Source organism: Ictidomys tridecemlineatus, chromosome X (genome assembly GCF_052094955.1).
Source record: "Ictidomys tridecemlineatus isolate mIctTri1 chromosome X, mIctTri1.hap1, whole genome shotgun sequence".
Classification (NCBI taxonomy): Eukaryota; Metazoa; Chordata; class Mammalia; order Rodentia; family Sciuridae; genus Ictidomys; species Ictidomys tridecemlineatus.
Window position 1 is genome coordinate 86,873,437 of NC_135493.1, and position 22,016 is coordinate 86,895,452.

A 22,016-nucleotide genomic window follows, 5' to 3' on the forward strand; every position below is an offset into this window, starting at 1 on the left:
CAGCCTCAGCAACTTAGCGAGGCCCAAAGTAACTCAGTGAGACCCTGTCTCTAAATAAAACATAAAAAGGATTGGGGATGTGACTCAGTAGTTAAGTGAACTTTTGTTGAATCCCTGGTACCAAAAAAAAAAAAAAAATCAGGGATAAAGAAGAATACTGAGAGCAGCAAGATATATGAAACATTTAATATCCTCAAATCCCCAATATAGCTTTCAGTGGTTTTCTTAGCAGAAATTCTAAAGGCCAGGAAAGAGTGGGATGGTATGTACATATTCAGTGCTGAAGAAAAAACTGCCAACTAAGAATACTTTACCCAGCATATTATCCTTCAGAAATGAAGGATAATCAAAAACTTACTCAAAAAAAAAAAAGCTAGGAGCCTGCTAAATAGCTAAAGAAGTTCTTTTGTCTAGAAAAAAAGCTGCTAGTTAATAAAAAATATAAAAATAAAAAGCATAATGATATTATTAATACATTATCATACGGGGAATTCTCTGATACTGTAAGGGTGGTGTGCAAAGAAATTTTATCCCTTACTACAAGAGTTAAAAGACAAAACTATTAAAAACAACTATAGAGAAGATGAGATGGTAGATTAGATGAAGAGTTCATCAGCAACAAACAGACTTAAAAGCAAGAAGTCTGCTCCTCTGTGAGGCGGGTAGCTAAGGGAACCCACCAAATTCAACACTGAGTGATAAAAGAAACCATAGAGATACAGAAAGTTGGGAATTTTGAACATAATATAGGATATCACATCAGTTGCTGAGGGGAGGGGAGAGGAGTGCAGGCAGAGAGAGAGAGAGAGAGAGAGAGAGAAGTGCAGCAGAAAAAGGAAAAAAAAATGAGATGGTTGATTAGAACCTGTGCAATAAAGGTTTGTGGAAACCTGTGCAATAAAGAGGAGACTGATCCTAATGGACACAGAGATCGTGGGAGCAGTTGTTTAGTAAGAAGCAAACAAAATCCTCTGCCTGTGAATGGATAGTTCCACATTAACCAGGGTTTGTTGGTGCTTGAAGCTTTATAAGGATTGCATGGGCTCCAGCAGAGGCAGGAGATTGGGAACTCATAAAGGAAGCTGCCAGATGACCCAGAAGTTGCCTATTGTGGGCCCCAGAATGTGCCTGGTCCAGTGTGACTGGAATAAACACAAAAAGAATTGCGCCTAGGGCATCCAGGCTCCAGATATGAAGAACAGAGACCTTCCTTTGTTGCTGGCATCCCATAACAGCTATTGGGAAGATGCCGAAAATGGATAATGGCCATACAGGAGCTTCTGCATTCCAGGGCAGATGTTGGGTAATTCACATCCAGAGCAGTGAATATGAAACTGTGGGGTTTGGACTCCACACTATAAAAATGGAGTTTACAGGAGGCACCTTAGACCGAGATATTCAGCAGAGATTGATATCTTCCCAGCAACAGGAGGTGGGGATCAAATTTCAAATACCCACTGACCGAGTTCCAAGGGTCAGGCAAAATGAAACCCCAGCTACTGGTACTTCTAGTTTTAGAATTCTGTAGCACCCCCATTAGAATATACAATTTGCCAGCACTCACCAGTCTATCCCACCCTATATTGGGAGACAGGAAGCTGAAAGCTACTACAACCAGCTTTGGCTCCTGGCCACAGTGGCTGGCAGCTAGGTGAGGAACACAAAGAGGTTGGACTTCACAACCCCCAGCACTTGACCCAAGGGTTACAGAGCACAAAAAGAAAAAGATGAAAATCCATCCTTGCCAGCCACAGTTCTGACCACCTCAGCAAAAACAAGCTCTTTATTTCTCATAATTTTTTTAATCTTTATTTTCTCTTTTTTTTCCATGTACTGCTCATTTAAAAAATTTTTAAAAATATATTTTATTTCAGCTTTGTTATTCCTCAGATTTTTAAAAAAAGTCTCTCATTTGACTGGATTTTTTTTAAAATAATTCTTCTCTGGCTTGATACATAGTTCTTTTATTTTTTGTTTTCTTAATTTTTTTTAGTTGTAGATGGACACAATAGCTTTACTTATTTATTTTCATGTGATGCTGAGGATAGAACCCAGTGTCTCACATGTGCAAAGCACGTGCTCTACTACTGAGCTATAGCCCAAGCCCTCATTTGGCTAGATTTTATTGTCATTTAGTTTTCCTATTTACTTATACATTATTCATGTATGCCTAAGTTCTTTGCTCAGACACTAGAAAGATCACTTGTTTAACTATAACATCCATGCCACATTTCCTTTTGAAACACCTTGTCTAGTGCTCTGTTGACTATAGGATGCTATAGTCCTTTTATTGTGATATCTCTCTTTATAAATTGGTTGCCTTGATTAGTAGCTGAGTTGTTTGATTTATGTTATTTTCTTCCAAGAAAAGTTCATGTGTGCTATAATTCTTACTTGAGAATTTTCCACATATAGTCTTCATACTTGAAGAACAATTTCACTGATATAAATTACTAGGTCAAACCCCCTTTTCCCTTGAACTTTAGACATCATTCTATTGGTTTCTGGCATTGAATGTTCCTATGGGAAAGTCTAGGATATTTTTGTTAGATATCTTGCTTTCTCTGTGTAGATACCTAAGGAAATCTTTCTGCATTTTGTTTTTATAACCTTTATACATTACTGCAAATTCAAACATTCTTTATCATTCTATGTCAGTTTTTCCTAAAATAAAGTTTGTATATTAGGTTTTTATTAGTTTACAAAAAAATTTATTACAACTTTGTCTATATTTTTGTGTTGTTTGTGTCATTTTTATGTTTTTTTGTTATTCTTAAATTTTTAATTATTTATGTATTTTTATTAGAACTTTTTAGTTATACATAGCAGTTGAGTTCATCCTGACAAACTCATACGTGCATGGATTTTGATCACTGTTCATGATCCCTCCCATTTTTAAATTTAAATAATTAAAATATAATTTTATTATATTTTATAATTTTTTACTTTTTTCCATTCTGTGAGAATATGTGTATGTGTTCTTATTGTGCAGAGAAGTTCAAAACAAGCAAATGTGTATACATATATGTATATGTATACATATACATATATATACATATATATATATTTTTACACATACACATACACACAAAAACAATTTTATATTAATTTTAATTGCATACTTCTTTACCCAGTTATATTTATCCTTGGTTTGATGGGGTATAATTATATGTGGGTTAGAGTTGTTTGATCTGACATTTGTTTGTTCATATCTTGGTTTTTGTCCCACTGATTGCCACTTCTTCACTCTCTTTCCCCACTAATAGCCACAATTTCCCTTTCCCTCCTCTTCTCTTTCATTTTTTTATTATTTTGGCTATTTTTAATTCCTCCTTCTTCAGAGCCATCATCTGCTACACTCTCCTGCTTCTGTCCTGTTCGCTTTTATATATTTCAAACTTTCTCTTGCTTTTAGTACCTTATTTTCTCTTCACCTGAGAAACTATAATCTCACAATCTAAGATAAATGTATATTTGATTTAATTCCTACTCATTCATGTTGTTGTGATTATCAGTACAGTGTATGATGTATTAGACATCTAATGTTTAATATCTGATCTAGTTCATAGTTTTTTTTATTGTTGCTGTTGCTGTTAAATAGCAACCCTTTCATTCCTATGCAGGTGGAAATTAGTGTTGTACATGTCAAAGTAGATACTGGACATTTATCTTAAGGCTGTACATCTGTTGTTAACATTTGTACTATTAGTGACTCCCCACTTCCTCTAAGGGGGGCTAGAATGTGATTGGGACTCTTCAAATACACAGGGTAGATTTCTTGCTGCTGAGAAAAACTTATGACTCATCCATGTAACAGCAAACTTCACCCCACATATGATCTAGCCTCACATTACTTCAATTCATAGAACTGGGGAAACAAAAACCCTAAACCAACAACCAGGACCCAAGGAGGAAGAACCAGAGGGGGACCTCACTTCTTACACCTGGACATCTACTCATACATGAAAAACAGAGAGAAGTCCCAGAAAAAAAAAAAGATAACAACAAACAAAAGGACAATATAGAAGAGCAAGGGGAAACCATGTCAATTGATGTGTAAGTCCAAGATGTCTAAAAACTTGAGAAAAATGCAAACAAATATCGCCCCAAAATTCAGAATCTCAACAAAGGAACCTACAGATATAAAAGAGAATGAAATTATAGAGAAAGACTGTAAAAAACTGGTTATTGAAATATTCTATGAACTCAAAAAATATCTCAGGAATGAAATGAGAGCAAATACAGGAGATGAAAGACCATTCTAATAAAGAAATAGAGATAATGAAAAGAAACCATTCAGAACTCCTGGAAATGGAAGACTCAATGAATCAAATTAAAATTTTACTTGAAAGTATCACCAACAGATTTGATTTATAGAAAATAGAACTTCAAGCCTTGAAGACAGAAGTTCAGGCTTTAAAGATAGTGTATATGAACTTGAATACTCAGAATTCAATAAAGAAAAAAAAGACCGGGCTGGGGATGTGGCTCAAGTGGTAGCGTGCTCGCCTGGCATGCGTGCGGCCCGGGTTCGATTCTCAGCACCACATACCAACAAAGATGTTGTGTCCGCCAATAACTAAAAAAATAAATATTAAAAATTCTCTCTCTCTCTCTCTCTCTCTCTCTCTCTCTCTCTCTCTCTCTCTCTCTCTTTAAAAACAAAGACCATAAACAGAATATACAAATGTGAGACAGCATCGAGAACAAATCTGAAAATCATTAGGGTAGAACAGAATATGGGAGATATAGGCTAAAGGCATTAGGAACACCTTCAATGAGATAGGAATGGAAAAATTTCCCCATATTAGACATGAGATAGACTTCCAAATATAGGAGGCATATAAGAACCCAAATAGACAACATTGAAACAGAATCCCTCCAAGACACATCATGATCAAGATGTCTTTCAGAAAATAAGGAAAGAATACTGAAAACTGCAAAAGAAAAATGTCAGGTTGTATGTAGAGGCAAACCAATAAGGCTCACTTCTGACTTCTTAACTCAGACCTTAAAATAAAAGAGGGTATGGAAGGAGATATTCTAAGCTCTAAAAGAAAAAAAATTGCCATCCAAGATTGCTATATCCAGCAAATCTATCTTTCATAATAAATCCTGAAATAAAAACTTTCCATGAGAAGGACAAACTAAAAGAATTCTTGACCACTAAGCCAACACTACAAAGTATATTCAAAGATAAACTTCACAAAGGGGAGCTCAAAAACAAATACCCAAACAAATGAGATCACCAGAAGAACAACAAACTAAATGAAAATTAAGGCATAATTAAATACAGCAAATAAATTAAAATATCAGGAAACTACAAACATACATCCATAACAACACTGTATGTAAATGGTCTTCAGTCCCCAATTAAAAGACATAGATTAGCAGAATGGATCAAAAATAAAACCCAACTACATGCACCTTGAAAGAGACTCAACACATAGGCAAGGACTCACAGACTGAAAGTAAAAGGGTAGAAAAATATTCTATGCAAATGAAGTCCAAAAGCAAATAGGACTGACAAAGCAGATTTCAAGCAAAAATTAATTAGAAGAGATAAAGAAGGCCACTATATAATGATAAAGAGAACAGTCCAAGAAGAAGATATAACAATGAGAAATGCCCCAAATGTCAGTGTACCTAATTACATAATAAAATACTTCTTGAAATTAAATCCCAGATAGACACCAATATAATAATACTGGGTGATTTCAATAGACAGGCCGTCCAAACATAAAATCAATAAAGATATATCTGACTTAAATAATACTAAAAATCAAATGAACCCAATAGATATTTACAAAATATTTCCCCCCTGCCCAAATCTGAATTTATTATATACTCAGAAGTCCACAGAAAATTTTCCAAAACATTATAGGTCACAATGTAAGTCTTAGTAAATACAAAAAAATTGATGTAATCCCATGTATCCTATCAGATCATAATGAAATGAAATTAGAAAACAACAGAAAGAAAAATTATAAAAAGCATATAAATAACACGGAGATTGGAAATACTCTTGGAAATGAAGAATGGGTCAGAGAAAATATGATAGACAAAATCAAGAAATTCTCAGAAACAAAGAATATACAACATATCAAATTTTCTGAGGGCTGGGGATGTGGCTCAAGCGGTAGCACGCTTGCCTGGCATGCGTGTGGCCCGGGTTCGATCCTCAGCACCACATACCAACAAAGATGTTGTGTCCGCCGAGAACTAACAAATAAATATTAAAAATTCTCTCTCTCTCTCTCCTCCCCTCTCACTCTCTCTTTAAAAAAAAAATTTCTGAGACACTATGAAAACAGTTCTAAGAGGAAAATTTATAGCATTAAGTGCCTACATTAAAAAAATAGAGAGATCCCAAATAAATGAGCTTATGCTTCATCTCAAGACTTCAGAAAAGGAATAAAAATCTAATTCCAAAATTAATACAAAATTGGAAAAATTTAGATTAGAGTTGAAATTAATGAAATTGAAAATTAAACACTACACAGGATCACTGACACAAACAGGTGACTTTTGAAAAGAGAAATAAGACTGATAAACCCACAGGAAATTTACCAAAAATGGGGAGAGAGAGGTAATTAACAAAATTATAGATGAAAAAGGAGATATCACCACAGACACAGCTAAAATCCAGGGATCATTAGAAACTATTTTGAAAAATTATACTCCAATAAAGTGGAAGATCTAGAAGACATTGACAAATTTATACACACATGACCTGCCAAAATTGAACCAGGAAGAGATAGAAAACATAAACAGACAATATCAGATCAAGAAATCAAAACAGCAATTAAAAACCTCCCAACAAAGAAAAGCCCAGGACCAGATGGATTCTCACCTGAGTTCTACCAGATATTTAAAGAAGAACTAACACCAGTCTCTAAAATATTCCATGAAATTGAAAGGGAGGGAACACTTCCCAATATATTCTATGAAGACAGTATAACCCTGCTACCAAAACCAGACAAAGACACCTCAAGGAAAGAAAACTGAACCAATATCCCTGATGAACATAGATACAAAAATCTTTAATTAAATCTTAACAAACCACATTCTAAAGCACTTGAAGATAATCCACCATGATCAAGTTTAATCCCAGGGATGCTAGGTTGATTCAACAGAAGCTAATCAATAAATGTAATTCACCACATAAACAGAATTAAGGACAATAACCATATGATCATCTCAATAAGTGCAGAAAAGGTCTTCGATGAAATCCAACACCTATTTTGCTGGGGAAACAAGGGATAGAAGGAACTTACTCCAACATTATAAAAGCTATATATGATAAACTCAAAGCCAACATCATAATGAACAGAGACAAACTGAAAGCATTTCCTCTATAATCAGTAACAAGACAAGAACGTTCAGTCTCATCACTTCTATTCAATATATTTTTGAAACTGTAGCCAGATTAATTAGGAAGAGAATAAATTAAAAGGATACAAATAGGAAAAAAAAAAACAAAAAACGCCTGTAATCCTAATGGTTCTGGAGGCTGAGGCTGGAAGATCGTGAGTTCAAAGCCAGCCCCAGCAGCTTAGCAAGGTTATAAGCAACTCAGCAAGAAGGTGTCTCTAAATAAATATTTTAAAAAGGGCTGGGGATGTGGCTCAGTGTTTAATTGCACTGAGTTCAATTTCCTAGAACTAAAACAAAGCAAAACAAAAACAAAACAACAAAAACAAAAGCATAGGTACTACAAGTTACAAAAACTATTATAAATTTTTACATCAAAATCAAAGGTCAAGGAGAGTGAAATTGTTGGATATTTTTATGCAATTAAAATATTTATTGTCAGTTTAAAGTAGCCTGTATTAAGGAGAAGATATTTTATGTAAGCTTCATGGTAACCACAAAGGAAACACTTATAGAACTTACACAGTATTAAAAGAAAGGATTCAAACCATACAACTACAGAAAACCTTTAAAGCACAAAGAAAGAAAAAAAGCAAGGGAGAAATAAATACAGGGTTTACAAAATAATAAAAAAAAACAAGTGGAATAAACAATCTTTAAATTTGTATAGAACTTAGTCCTACTTGGCTGCCAAACATGCCATTATTGAAGACAAGGAAAGAAGAACCCCTAAGGTGATTCAGAGACCATGAGGTGTGCCACTCCCACCAAAGGCCCAAAGTGAACAGGACAGAGGGGGCGGGCTAGCCTCATCCTCATTTTCTTTTGTTTTTCTTTATTTTCATTTTATTGGTTCCTTTTATTTATATATAACATTAGGATTCATTTTGACATAATTATAAAAGCATGAAATATAGTATGTTCTAATTCAGTCCCCCGTACATCCCCTTTCTCCTTCCTTCCTCCCTTTCCCTGTTTCCTTTCCTCTACTGATATTTCTGCTATTCAATTATAGTTTTTTCCCCTAAATTAGTGTCTTGTGAATGTACATGGTGGTGAGATTCACTGTGGTATATTCATATATATACATGGGATAGTTAGGTCAGATTCATTCCACTGTTCTTCCCTTATTTTGTCCTCCCTCCCCCTCAATCCCCTTTCTCTATTCCACTTATCTTTCTTCTATATTTCAAATATAGAATTTCTTCTATATTTCAAATATAAGAAATTTCTTCTATTTCAAATTCTCTCTCTCTCTCTCTCTCTCTCTCTCTCTCTCTCTCTCTCTCTCTCTCTCTCTCTCTCTCTCTCTCTCTTCTTTAATATGGACTAGCTTCCACATATCAGAGAAAACATTCAACTTTTGACTTTTTGGTTCTGTCTCATTTCACTTAACATGATAATCTCCAGTTCCCTCCAAATACCAGCAAATTCCATAATCTCATTCTTCTTTATGGCTGAGTAATATGCCACTGTGTATATATACTACATTTTCTTTACCCATTCATCTATTAAAGGGCACTTAGGTTGGTTCCATAGCATGGCTATTGTGAATTTTTTCTATTATAAAATTTTGATGTTGCTGCATTCCGATAGTATGCTGATTTTATATATTTTGGATATATACTGAAGAGTGGGAGAGTTGGTTCATATGGTGGTTCCATTCTTAGTTTTTTGAGGAGACTCTATATTGCTTTCCAGAGTGGTTGCACTTATTTGAAGTCCCATAAGCAATGTGTGAGTGTACCTTTTTAACCACATCCTCATGAACACTTATTATTATTTGTATTCTTTTTTTGTGGCGGGGTGGTACTGGGGATTGAACTCAGGGGCACTCAACCACTGAGCCACATTCCCAGTCCTTTTTTAATCTTTTATTTAGAGACATGGTCTCACTGAGTTGCTTAGCACCTTTCCATTGCTGAGGCTGGCTTTGAACTCGAGATCTTCCTGCCTCAGTCTCCTGAGCCTCTGGGATTACAGGCATACACCATCATGCCCAGTTTATTTATATTCTTGATAATTGCCATTGTGATTGTAATGAGATGAAATGTCAATGTAGTTTTGTTTTGCATTTTCCTAATTGTTAGAGATGTTGAATATTTTTTCATATATTTCTTAGTTATGTGTATTTCTTCTTTTGATAAGTGTCTTGTTCTCTTGCCCTTTCATAACCGGTATTAAGTTTATTGAATTCTTTATATATTCTGGACAGTATTGTCCTATCTGAGGAGCAGATAGGACATTCTGTAGGCTCACTCTTCATGTTCTTGTTTCCTTTGCTGTGCAGAAGCTTTTTAATTTGATGTCATCCCACTCATTGATTTTGATTTAATTTCCTGGCATGCTGGAGTATTGGCCTTACATTTTCTTTTAGCTGTTGCAGTTTCTGATCTAAATCCTAATCATATATGTACATGGGATAGTTTTTTTATCCACTTTATCCAGGATTTCTTTAACTATTCTGAGTCTTCTATTTTTCCAAATGAATTTTGTAACTGCTTTTTCTAGTTCTATGAAGAATGTCATTGGTATTTCAATGGGTTTTTCATTGAATTTGTATATCACTTTTGAAAGAATGGCTGTTTTGATAATATTAATTCTGCCTATCCAAGATCCTGAGAGGTCTTTCCATCTTCTAAGGTCCTCTTCAATTTCTTTCTTTAGTGTTCTATAATTTTCATTGTAGAGGTCCTTCAACTCCTTGGTTAGATTGATTCCAAAGTACTTTTTTTTTTAGATTATTGCAAATGGGATAGGGTTTCTAAATTATTTTTCTGCAGATTCATTATTGAAGTATAGGATAGCGATTGATTTATATATGTCAATCTTTATTCCTACTACTTCATGAAATTTGTTTATCAGCTCTAGAATTCTTCTAGTGGAAGTTTTTTTTTTTAAAAAATTTTCTTCTAAATATAGGATCATGACATTAGCAAACAGATAGTTTGAGCTTTTCTTTTCCTACTTGTATCCTTTTAATTTCCTTCTCTTGCCTTATTGCTCAGGCTAGTTTCAAGGACTATTTTGACTAAGGTTAGTAAGAGTGGGTATCCTCAATCTAAATTTCAAAGAATGGGACAAATGTTTAGCAGGGCCGTTAGGGTAGAGCCAGCTCACCAGAGACCTGGGGGCATGACCCCTGCCCCAGAAAATAATTATGGCATGGATGGGGTCACTGTAGAGAGATACAGCATTGGTCATGACCTCTGATTTGTGGTGTGACAGTGCCACCCAGCTGATGTGGAATGCTGAGATCTCCACTCTAGTGTGTGTTTGGAATGTGGATCCTCTGACCTAGTGTGTTTGGAATGAGAGACTGCCATACCACTGAGTCCAAAATGCAGAGTATGAAGCCAAAGATGGTTATTCTTGGGCCTTATGGTCTCATGGATCTCTCTTTGCTAAGTTTTGTACTTGCTTGGAACCCATCATCCCTTCCTTCTTTCCAATTTCTCCCTTCTAGAATGGGAATGTCTATTCCATGCCTGTTTCAACATTGTGTTTTGGAAGCACATAACTTGTTGAGTCCACTCATTCACAAATGAAGAGCAATTTTGCTTCAGGATGTCTTACTCATATCTGATTTAAAATGATATTTAGATGATATTTTGAACTTAAGACTTCAGAGTTAATGTGGGAATGAGTTAAGACTTTGGGGGATTTTTTTTGGTTGAAATGAACTTATTTTGCATATGAGAAGGACATGAACTTTGATGGGACAGAGTCAGATTGTCATGAACTAAACTTGTATCTCTCTAAATTCACATATTGATAGACTAACCCACAATATGATGGCTGTAAAAGGTGTTAATTAATTAATTGGATTAAGAAAGGAAACCCAGAGAGCTCTCTTGCTTCATTTTCTGTCATATAAGGACATAATGAGAAGCCAACTATCCATGAACCAGGAAATGGGCCCTGAGCAGACATAAAATCTGCCAGTGCCTTGATCTTGGTCTCCCTAGCCTCTAGGCATATGAGAAATAAATGTTGTTTAAGCCATACAGTTTATGTTATTTTTGTTATAGCAGTTGGAACTGCCTAACACATTGCTGATCTATGACAGCTAAGGCTGTTTTCCCAATTTCCTTAATCCCTTTCAGAATAATCCAGAACTTAGTTATGTATATTAATTATTTGCATAATTCTTAAATGAGATTATGGTAGTTCAGCTGTTTTGCAAACTCTAAAATACTATCCAAATATGAGGATCTGGTAATATTACATGTCTTAAAAGTGCATAAAAGTCTCAGGTGAAACATCCCATAAACCACAAAATTTTCTAAAGATGTGACTCCTTAAAGAATCTTGTTTGGAATTGCTTACATGATGAAAGGTTCAGTTTAGATAAAACCAAATCAGTGGTTTGTGCTGTAATGTGAACTCAACTGCTCAGTTTCATCAAGATTTGGGTAACTACAGAAGACTGTTAGGGCCTCTTTGGTTGGTCATTGATAAGGTAACCATATTGTCCACGTCAGGGCACTTTCAACAGTGAAAGGGGACAAGTGTAAACCGAATTCATCCTGGGCAAACCACTAGGCATGGAGACACTGAGCTAAAGCATCTTTTATTCTCTTTGAATCTATTTGTTGATTTGCACAGTTCAGTTTTTATCATAGTATTCTTATTCCATAATCACAAAGGATGGGGATTAGAGGAGTGAAAGAAGAATGTTATTTAGGCAGAATTGAAGATGTCTTTCCAAGAGCATAGATTAAGAATTATAAGAGCTAAGATCTCAATATTGCCACAATCATCTGTGATTTCAGGCAAGACATCTGAAATCTCTGAGGCTTAGTTTTCCCATCTGCTTAGTCAAATCTTGGAATCATATGTTTTACAAATTGAAAGGAATGCTGGAGTTCATTTAGTTTGTGCACCTGAAAAATTAATTTTCTATACAATATGCTGACAAGCAGTTGTATAAATAGTTTTTATAATATATTCAATGATAGGAAACTTTCTCCCTCAAGAGGCAGCCAATGCCATTGCTGTAGCTAGCCATTATTGTTCAGACGTTCTTTCATTCTTTCTTCTACTTAGGCCAAAGCCTTTAAAATACACTGCAAGATTTAAGGCTTTAGGAGCATTGAATGGACTCCTTTTTTTTTTTTTTTGGTGATGATTGAACCCCAGGCCTTCTACATGCAAGGCAAGCACTCTACCAACTGAGCTATATCCCCAGCCCTTGAATGGAGACTTTTGCAAGAAACATCTCCTTGTTGTTGGAAGGGCTCAAATAAAGGCTTCGTGACTCATGATCTCTAGGTGCTCTAGGATCTAGAATCTAAATGAATTTTATGGTCCATTTTTGCTTCCTTAATCAGTGGTTACATGAAAGTTCATTAAAAAGAATTAACCTTTACATCAAGCCTTCTGAACAGCTCCTTATTTCCAATTTTTCCTTTCTATTCTTTTTTAAAATTCTGTAGCCTCAAACCTTTCATCTACATATGACTCCTCTCTCTCCTTTGTCTCTTTCTCTTTCTTTCTTTCTTTCTTTCTTTCTTTCTTTCTTTCTTTCTTTCTTTCTTTCTTTCTTTCTTTCTTTCTTTCTTTCTTTCTTTCTCTCTTCTCTTCTCTTTTTCTTTTGCAGTGCTGGGGATTGAACCTAGGGTTTCTTGCATGCTCGACAAGTGCCCAACCACTGAGGTATATTCCCCTTTTGCCTTCATATGTAGGTTCTCCCCAGTTCCAAACTCAGTATCTAGTATTTGTTCTCACTTCCTTTTCTTATTATGGTGCTTAACTGTCTTGCCTGAATTAATATAGAGCTTCCTCTCTGAACTACTGGCCTCCATCTTTTCCCTTTCAAATCCATCCTGTGTTTCTAAACTGTCTCTCTGATCAGCTCTCTTCCCTTTTCACTTCCCCTTCACCTTAATTTTGATCATTGAAAATCTTCCCCACTCTTTATCATGGCATTGAAAAACCCTCCCCCATCAGGTCCAACTTATCTCTAGACATATTTCTTGCACTCACTTTCCTAAACTCTTCTAGTGAGATGGATCGCCCCTGTACTGTATTCCAAGAAAGTTCTGTTTTCTTGTTATTCAGTTTTTTATTATACAGTTCTTTATTATATAGTTCCCATGCTCAGGACTTCCCCTGCCCTAATCACTTGCACCAAAACAATCCTATCCATGTTTCAAGGTCAATCTCAAGTCTCTTCTCTTTTAAGTATTCCCAAATGACTCCAGCTGAATGCCTATACCATTTTATTTTCTGTATCATTCATCCAGCAGTCGATCATATGTTGCCTTATAAAATCTGAGGAAATTATTTACCTTAAGTAGTGTCATTTATTTTTTATGTATATCTTGTCTTATCAACTACCTCAATGTTCAGTGAGGCCAGGAGTTCAGTTTTTACCTTTTTTTCAACTCTATGGAACAGAACTGAGCACCTAGTAGAATCTGGCTCACTACTGTGTACTGACTAGTTTCCAATAGATTACCCAATCATATTGTCACTACTCTAATAGACCACTAAATCCATGATTAATCTTCCCTCACCACATTTGTCAGGCGCTGGTGGTGACAGAGGATAGAAGAGACTGTTAGAGATAAGGTGCATATGAGAGAAAGCGTATTTGTCCGTTTAAGCCTCGAGCAAGACAAATTGCTAAGATGCTGGTGGTGAGACATTTCTCTATCAGCTACTAGTGTTCCTTAATAGATTTAGGTCCCTGGGGCAGCTCACAGAAGTTGTGATTATAACCTGATACTCACAACTCTTCAAGAAAGTAAACAGGCAGATTATTTTTTTCCTTTCTGCTTTGTGCTATGTAGTCAATACCTAGGTGTTTAATTCAGTGGAATCAGGAATGACACATCAACTCTCTGGTGACTTTCTCTAGCATGTTTTGCATCCATGGACTAATAATTAAAATGCAAAATATCCTATGTGACCATTTATGCCAAATTTTAAATGTCACTTGATTTGTAAGAAACAATTGCTGTTTGAATAGAAGTAAGCCAAGGAAAGAAAAAGATTGTTCCACAGGGATAAGGATGGGACAGAAGCATAGAATTTATAGCTTTTCATGGCTACCTCTAATGTTGTGCCATAATGGCCTCACTGCCAGGGAGGGATATGCTTTTCCATCAGGAAGGGGAAAAGAAAATAACAAATGTATGAAATGCTGAGTCATATGAAGGACCATTATCAAATGCTAAGCAAAGGATCTCTTAATTAAGCACAACACATCATGGGCTTGGAAAAGGCTTTAATGACATGTGGAAAGGCCCCAGGTCAGCAAACTTGTCATGTTCCCTCATCACAGCCATAGGTATAAGAAGGTATATTTATAAGACTAAGTGGTCAAAACTCTAAGAAGCCCTGGGAGAATAAGGATAGATGGTTCTTCTTGATAGTATTATTTTTACTTCTAAAGGCCATTGTTACTAAACTACATTGCAAAATGCTTCATCTGAATTACCTGGAATAATCCTCTGCCCTTTGCTAGTTATTTAAGACATAGAGATCTTTTAAAGGATGTATTCATTTGTTGATCTCCAAGACCTTCAAAGAAGAATGTTGCTTTAATATGAACCATGTATCATTCCTTCTCCAAAACCTAGCTCCACTATTGTCCTCAGATACATTTATTCACTCAAAAATAATTATTAAGCCCCTGTCATGTGCCAGACATTGTTCTAAATAAATAAATGCCATGGATCCCTCCTTTCTTGGAACTCGCATAACTTATAACTATAGAGATCTAATAGAAGAACAGGCTGGGGGCATAGCCCAGAGTTTGAATTCTGTAGGAAGCAGTGGTGAAAGACTTGATATTGCCAAGGAGAGGAAGAACCCTAATAAGCTTTGGAGAAAACTGTGCCTTGCTCTTCCCTCTATGCTCATTTTATGATGAACAGAAAACAGACAGGAAGAATCCTATCCTGGTTAAGGACATAAACTTTGGGATGACACAACCTAGGTTCAAATCCTGATTTTACTACTGTGTAGTTTTCACCTCAGTCTGAGTCCTTCCTGATTCTGAGCTTCAATTCCTTTACCTGTTACTATAGTCATTCCGCAGATGCAACTCAAGACTTCCAATTGAAGCCTTCCTAACAGAAGGGCATCTAAGTTACTTGCACTTATACATCTTGAGTGCCTTGTTCATTGGGTAATACAGTGATATCTACATATCAAGTGCATGTGTGCCAAGGTATATAAACCATATATTTATCAGGGTCTGAATCTAAGTGACTTATTCCTTTTCAAGTATAGTTCTAAACAGGTTTCCTAAAGCTATCTGTTTGTACTTCCTGACTGAATACTCCGCTTCTATTATATTATTTCCCTGTTTAAAATGTGGATTAACCAATGCAATTACCTAAGCGTTTACCCATGACAGTTGTGTGGGTTTTCTACTATTTCCCTTACCTTATGAACTTCTCCTTGTTGGACGGTTTTTATGATGTTAATCCATTCTTCCATGTCTTTCCGGTTAGGTGCTGCCAGGGTGACTTTTCGTTCTGGTGTAATAACCTGAACAAAAAGTTACATTATTAGCTCATTCTTGGTCCACAACTTTTCCTCCACAACAATCTGTGAATAGTCTAAGGAACTAGCTAGATCTATCAAACATAACCCAAACCATTTCTTCAATATAACACATGATTTCCCAGGGTTACTCACAGCTCCTTATATACACACCCAAAATAATAACAATGGCAATAATAGTAATAGCTAACAATTTAATTATACTTCCTATGTACTAGGGACTCTTCTAAAGGACTCCACTACAGCCTTCACTACAACCCCATGACAGGTGTTGTTAATTTTCCTATTGCATCATCAGGAAAACTAAGCCAAAGAAAGATAAATGACTTTTCCAGGGTCACCTAGCAGGTAAAAAGCTAAGCTAGAATGGAAAGATAGTTTGTGGCTCCAGAATCCATGTTTTTTTTCAATACTGTAGATTCAGCTCAGAGGTGCTCTATAACTGTGTCACATCCCAACCATTATCATTTTTTTTTAAATTTTAAGACATGGTCTCACTAAGATGCCCAGGATGTCCTTGAACTTGTGATCTTCCTGCCTCAGTCTCCTGAGTCACTGAGATTATTACTAAAGCCATGCATCATCTATTATTCAAGTGAGGTTGCCTGAAAACCCTTTGTGCTTACTGCTGCTGTCTACTCAAAGTGGTAAAAGTGTACGCAATTCATTAGGTATACATCTTTCTGTTTGGGGGTACACCAAAATGAGATGTCCAAAAAATCCAGTTTCTTTCTTAGGGGCGAGAACAACCTGAAGAAAATTTTATAGCTGTCTCTCTTAATTTTGCCTGGTTCAAGAACCCTTCAGGAATAATAAGTAAGTCATGGTGAGGGTCTAGCAGATGTAGACCATGGGCATAACTTGACCTTTCCCCAGAGGAAAGTGGGAACATGGATAGTTATAGCATCAGTCATTGCTTCAAAGGCCTTATTTGCTTTGGCTATCAACACCTCAAATCTTAGAATTAGAGCTCATCACACCAACAAGCAATTTCCCTTTCCTTTTGTATGTAACACAGCATGATTGTTTGGCAGGTAGTTGTGATTGTGATCAGAGCCACTCCTTTGATCCAAACCTATTCTTCGTTGGGACTGATGTGCAGTGCCTCTGTGTTTACATTAGGCTAAGGAGCAGCCTTGCCTGAAGGATTTCTTTGTAGAATCAAGGCCAAAAACATTAACCTATTGACTCATTTGGGGACAAATCAGTAGAATGCCCAGATTTACCTTGGCCCAATGTGACATAATGTGAAAGAAACAAAGCTGGGTTTCTATGTTAGATCTATCTGCTCTCCTTTCAATAGAGGATGGAATGTGGACCAGCCATGGAAGAAGGGTATTAGGCCTATAGCTTTTTAGTCCACTAAATACCATCCCCTACCTGCTGCAGAGGATCAGCCACTGTTGAGATTGGGAAGAGATACTTTGGGGAGGAGGTGGGTAGGAAATTTCTGGGTCAATGAACTGGCTATTTTTCAGTGAGTTTTCTAGTCTGGGTTCATTTGAATGACAAAAGCCCCATGTGACATTTCAGGCATGCTAAGCCCTTAAACACTTCCTTAGAAAATCCTCTTTTTTTTTTTTTCTTTGAGATGCTCTCATTAGTAATATCAGCATGGGGTAGATTTCACTTTGGATTTAGGTTCTTATCTATTTCATCAAAGGAGGGGATACCATGTAACTGGATTATCCTGATATTTTTCTATGACATGTTGGTAGTCTCTTGAAACCCTCCCAATGATACTCTTATAAATCACTTTATCAGGAAGATTGACTGACTATTTTAATAGTCACACAATCTGAAATCAGCTTAGCTTTATAGTATGCTGATAATAGGGAAAAGGACTATCACTGTTTGGCCCCCAAACAGTGGGTTTGTAGGAAATGTTTGTATGAAAAATAACACTTCCATATCAAAGGAGCCTTGGGAAACCTAATGTCCAAAGAGGGAATGAGTGGGCATGGCGGCCCCTCTTTTCATCTAGCCCCCACCCCTGCTCATTCAGTCTTTCCCAATCATACTTACAGAAAAACTGTGGCAAAGATTTCTACAGCTGCTTTCTGCTAAGGTGACTTGAGACAGATCAATTGTTTCGAAGTGTACAAACTGGAAAGATATAAGAGGAAGAGGAACCATTTGTTCAATGACGCAAAGTGACATTAAAAGGTAAATAGACATACATATACATGCACACACACTGACAGGCATTTTTGGCAGTAATGATCCAATCACTCTTTTATCTTCAGGGCTGAAATTTATTTAACAAATGATTTTTGTAGATATGTCATATGACAAATAAAAAATAAATCAATCTAAACCAAAACACAACTTTTCCAAAATCATTTATGTGGATTTATAGGAAACTTGGGTTAGTGAGTCAGTCTATAGTTATTCAAATATAAAGATTAATGCTGGAGGAGATAATGGGATATCATCTGTTAGCGTACTAGTAGTACAGATTGTTATTAACATCTGTTCTATTGGGTGACAGCCTTTGACCACATTGCTTGTCCCATCCAGTTTGATCCTTATATCTCCTTGTACATTGGGCATAGTAGATACTACCCAGCCAGAAGCAGGAATCCAGTACTACTGACATATACAGGGATGATATCACCAATATGAAACCTGCGCAGTTACACAAGGCCCAATATTCAGAAGGGCCCCACACTTGGTTTCATGATCAGCTATCGCCATATTGAAATTTGCAATCATGTTATCTTTGAGTTTGTGTTTTGCATATAAGTTCATTGGAACAGTGAGCTGTGATATGAGCAGAAAATGTATGGAAAAAGACATCCACCCATTTGCATTTGTGATGTCCATAAGCATAGAATCACAGTGGACCCATCATATGTGGGTCTACAGTGAAACTTAAAGCAAATACCAGGTTAAGTGTGTTATATCCATGACTGAGTAAGCAGGGGAGCTGACAGCCCTGAGAGGCCACGTGTGCTGTTGGAAACAAAACTTGTTGCAATCATAGAAAAGAGGCAATGGTGTTCTGGAAAACGTGAACTATCAAGAACTCCTATCGTATTCTTTCTTACTTATGTTACTTCTCTATGTTAGCCAACAATTTATGCTTAAAAGGATGACATTGAAGGAAAGGGGAAAATTAAGCAAAGCATACATAGTTCTTTCAGTCAGAAAGTGTTGATAGAGTGTGCAAGTATTAAAAATTGAAAAAAAAAACAGTTGAGCTAGTATTGTACAGTTGTGTGTTCCGATAAGAACAAAATACATATGCATGTATGAGATACTAATACAAATTATATAATTCTAGTGATTATTTACAACATATTTGCATTTAAAACTAGCATAGTACAATGTACAAATGAATGGTAAAATTCAAGCTAATCATTTAAAATTTTATTTTTACTTAGAACAACATTAAATATTAAAACAAAAGCAACATAAGTCATTGCTTTATATTATAATGTAAATATAAAACAGTATATTAGCACCATTAATGACCTATTCTTCCTGATTCTTGAATAAGGAGCCCTGTATTAGCATTTTACACTAGACCCTACAAATTATGTAGTTGACTCTGGGTGCAGAAGCTAACTGAAGAAAAAAAGGGAAGAGATACAGGAAGGGGAAAGGTGAGAAATGTGTCTCTCATTTGACCCAAAAGAAAGTCAAATTAATGGAAGAGTAGAGGGTTTTGACGTCCATCCAATATTTGCCACCATGTCTTAAACCTGTTGGCCATCCTCCCACCCAAGCATTTCCTGGCACCCATCCACTAACTCAATTGATATGATTCTATATATTACCGAGGGATGATGTGCAAAGTAGAGCTTTCGTCCTTGAACGAGACAATATCTAAGTTTCCATCTCTTGACGGAGTTACAGTTCTTCAGCAGAGGTCCTTCTTTAAGTATTTTCTGAAAGACAGAAGCATAGGGATCAATTATATCAATTTGCAAGACCATATCATTTGTTCTCTCAGATGAGAAGATTAAATATCTTGAAGACTCTATCTCTGCTGCATAGGTGAGAAATGTCCTATAACCTATGTAGGAATACAATGAAGTTAGTATGACCAGAAAAGGGATTGGTTACCCTTGTGTAACACATTCAAGATGATATAAGCTTCAAGTTTCTCAGGGTACATGGCCTCCAATCCTTGGAGAATATCTCCATTTGTCGCAATGAGTGGTGGTGTGAGGGAGAAATATGAGACATAAAGATAATATTCCTAGGAAAGTACAATGGTCAGGGAAAAAGGCTGAGTTCAGGTAAGGCAGAAATGCTCAACGTAGCAAGGTTGTAGCTCTTTTAGAGTGTTCCTTTTAGAATATTAAGTTGTATCACTCCCCTTCCCTGCTCAAAGCATTCAATACCTTCCCAATACTTTTAGAAACAAATATAAATTCTATATCAAGACCTTCAGAGTATTCATGGTCATACTCTATATGCAGAGTTATGAAAAATTGTGCTGTGAATGGATAAATATGAATGTAATGCACTCCACTATTGTCATGTATATAAGAAATAAATAAATAAACAAAAGCACACCAATATACAACTATTTTCTAATTACTTTCTTTACATATCTCATAATGTGATCATTGATTTTCCAGCTATGTGAAGAACATGCTGACCCCCATGAAGACATTCTCATGTATGTTGTAGGGTACAAACCATCATGCAAGACTGATATTTGGGAGAAGTACTCATCCCTACCAAGCTGGAACCAAACCTATACTTACTGGACAATAAGCCAGATAGTTTAAATCAACAAATTAAGGTTTGTGAATTCTTTCTATTATGTAAATTAGAATTCACTATTAAATGACTATAAACATATTTTATTGGCCTACTTAGTTTTTTTCAAAGGTTTTATTTAGTTGATAATATTTCAAAGGCAAAAGATTCCATATAAAAATCCATATTTACCATTTCTTAAAAAAAAACAGACTATCTACCAATGGTGGGATTATATTCTCACATGGAAAGAATCTGCTGGAACCATGTAGCAGCTTCTTCCTTCAAATAAGGTGCCTGATTCCAACAATTATTCATCTTTGATTGATTAAATGACTCTTTGCCACTCTCATTCTCTATCATATATGCTTCTATATATTCTATTCTCTAACCAGTAAGATAGTACTAATGGACAGAGTCTCTGTATCTCAACTGAAAAATGAGTTCATAAGCAATCACAATTTACCTGAGCCTTTTTGATAACTTATGAGTTTCAAGATTATTGTCCTACTCTTTTTTAAAAAAATATTTTTATTTTAAATATTTTTTAGGTGATGATGGACCTTTACTTTATTCATTTATTTTTATGTGGTGCTGGGAATTGAACCCAGTGCCTCACACATGTGAGGCAAGTGTTCTACCACTGAGCTACAACAACCGCAGCCCTGTTGTCCTACTCTTATATGAAAATGGGTGATACCAACGAGGAGTCAGAACAAAGAGAACAATAACATCTTGTGGGAAAGGGGGAGGTGGCATGGAGAATGAGATATTACACTTAAATAGTTGATACTGAGTCATCAATGAAAAAACAACTTTTGTCTAAGCATTAGCAATACATAGTTCCTTTCTTTTCTCTGTCCAGGTAGGCTATAGTGTATACTCTCAATCATAGCATTTGATTTTCTCTTCCCTAACCCTCTCTCCTATGCCATATCCTAAGCCTACCATACTAATCTTCATAATACTTGGGAAACATAAGAAGTGATATTTACCTCTTTCTATTAAAGACTTAAATTTTAAAATGGAACCGTTCCACTGGATGTGGTGGCACATACCCATAATCCCAGTAAGACAAGAGGGTAAGGCAGAAGGATGGCCAGTTGGAGGCCAGCCTAGGCAACTTAATGAGACCTGGTCTCAAACTTTAAAAAATCAAAAATAAAATATAAAGGGGCTTGGGATGTAGCTCAGTGGTAAAGCACCCCTGAGTTCAATTCCCAACACAACCAAAACAAAGAAAGAAAAAAAAAAAGATCCATTAAATGTTAGGTAGACTCCTGTTTTCTCTTTAAAGAAAATTTGCTCTTCCAAATCCTATGAAACTGAAGCTACACCCATTATTTATGTCCTTTCTCCAAGCTGTTCAGCACTATCAAGTGTTAAATGTTGCCTTTAGTATTCTT

At 35.9% G+C, this 22,016-nt stretch overlaps 1 protein-coding gene across 1 annotated transcript in view; it reads right to left on the reverse strand.

Annotated features, from left to right (window-relative positions):
* Dgkk (diacylglycerol kinase kappa) overlaps nt 1-22,016 on the reverse strand; it is a 134,132-nt gene that overhangs the window by 67,051 nt on the left and 45,065 nt on the right. The window contains exons 2-4 of the mRNA XM_078034871.1: nt 19,677-19,787; nt 17,920-18,000; nt 15,775-15,879 (exon numbers count right to left, since the gene is read on the reverse strand). Of these exons, the coding sequence (XP_077890997.1) occupies nt 15,775-15,879; nt 17,920-18,000; nt 19,677-19,787 (297 nt within the window). The remainder of the gene's footprint in view (nt 1-15,774; nt 15,880-17,919; nt 18,001-19,676; nt 19,788-22,016) is intronic.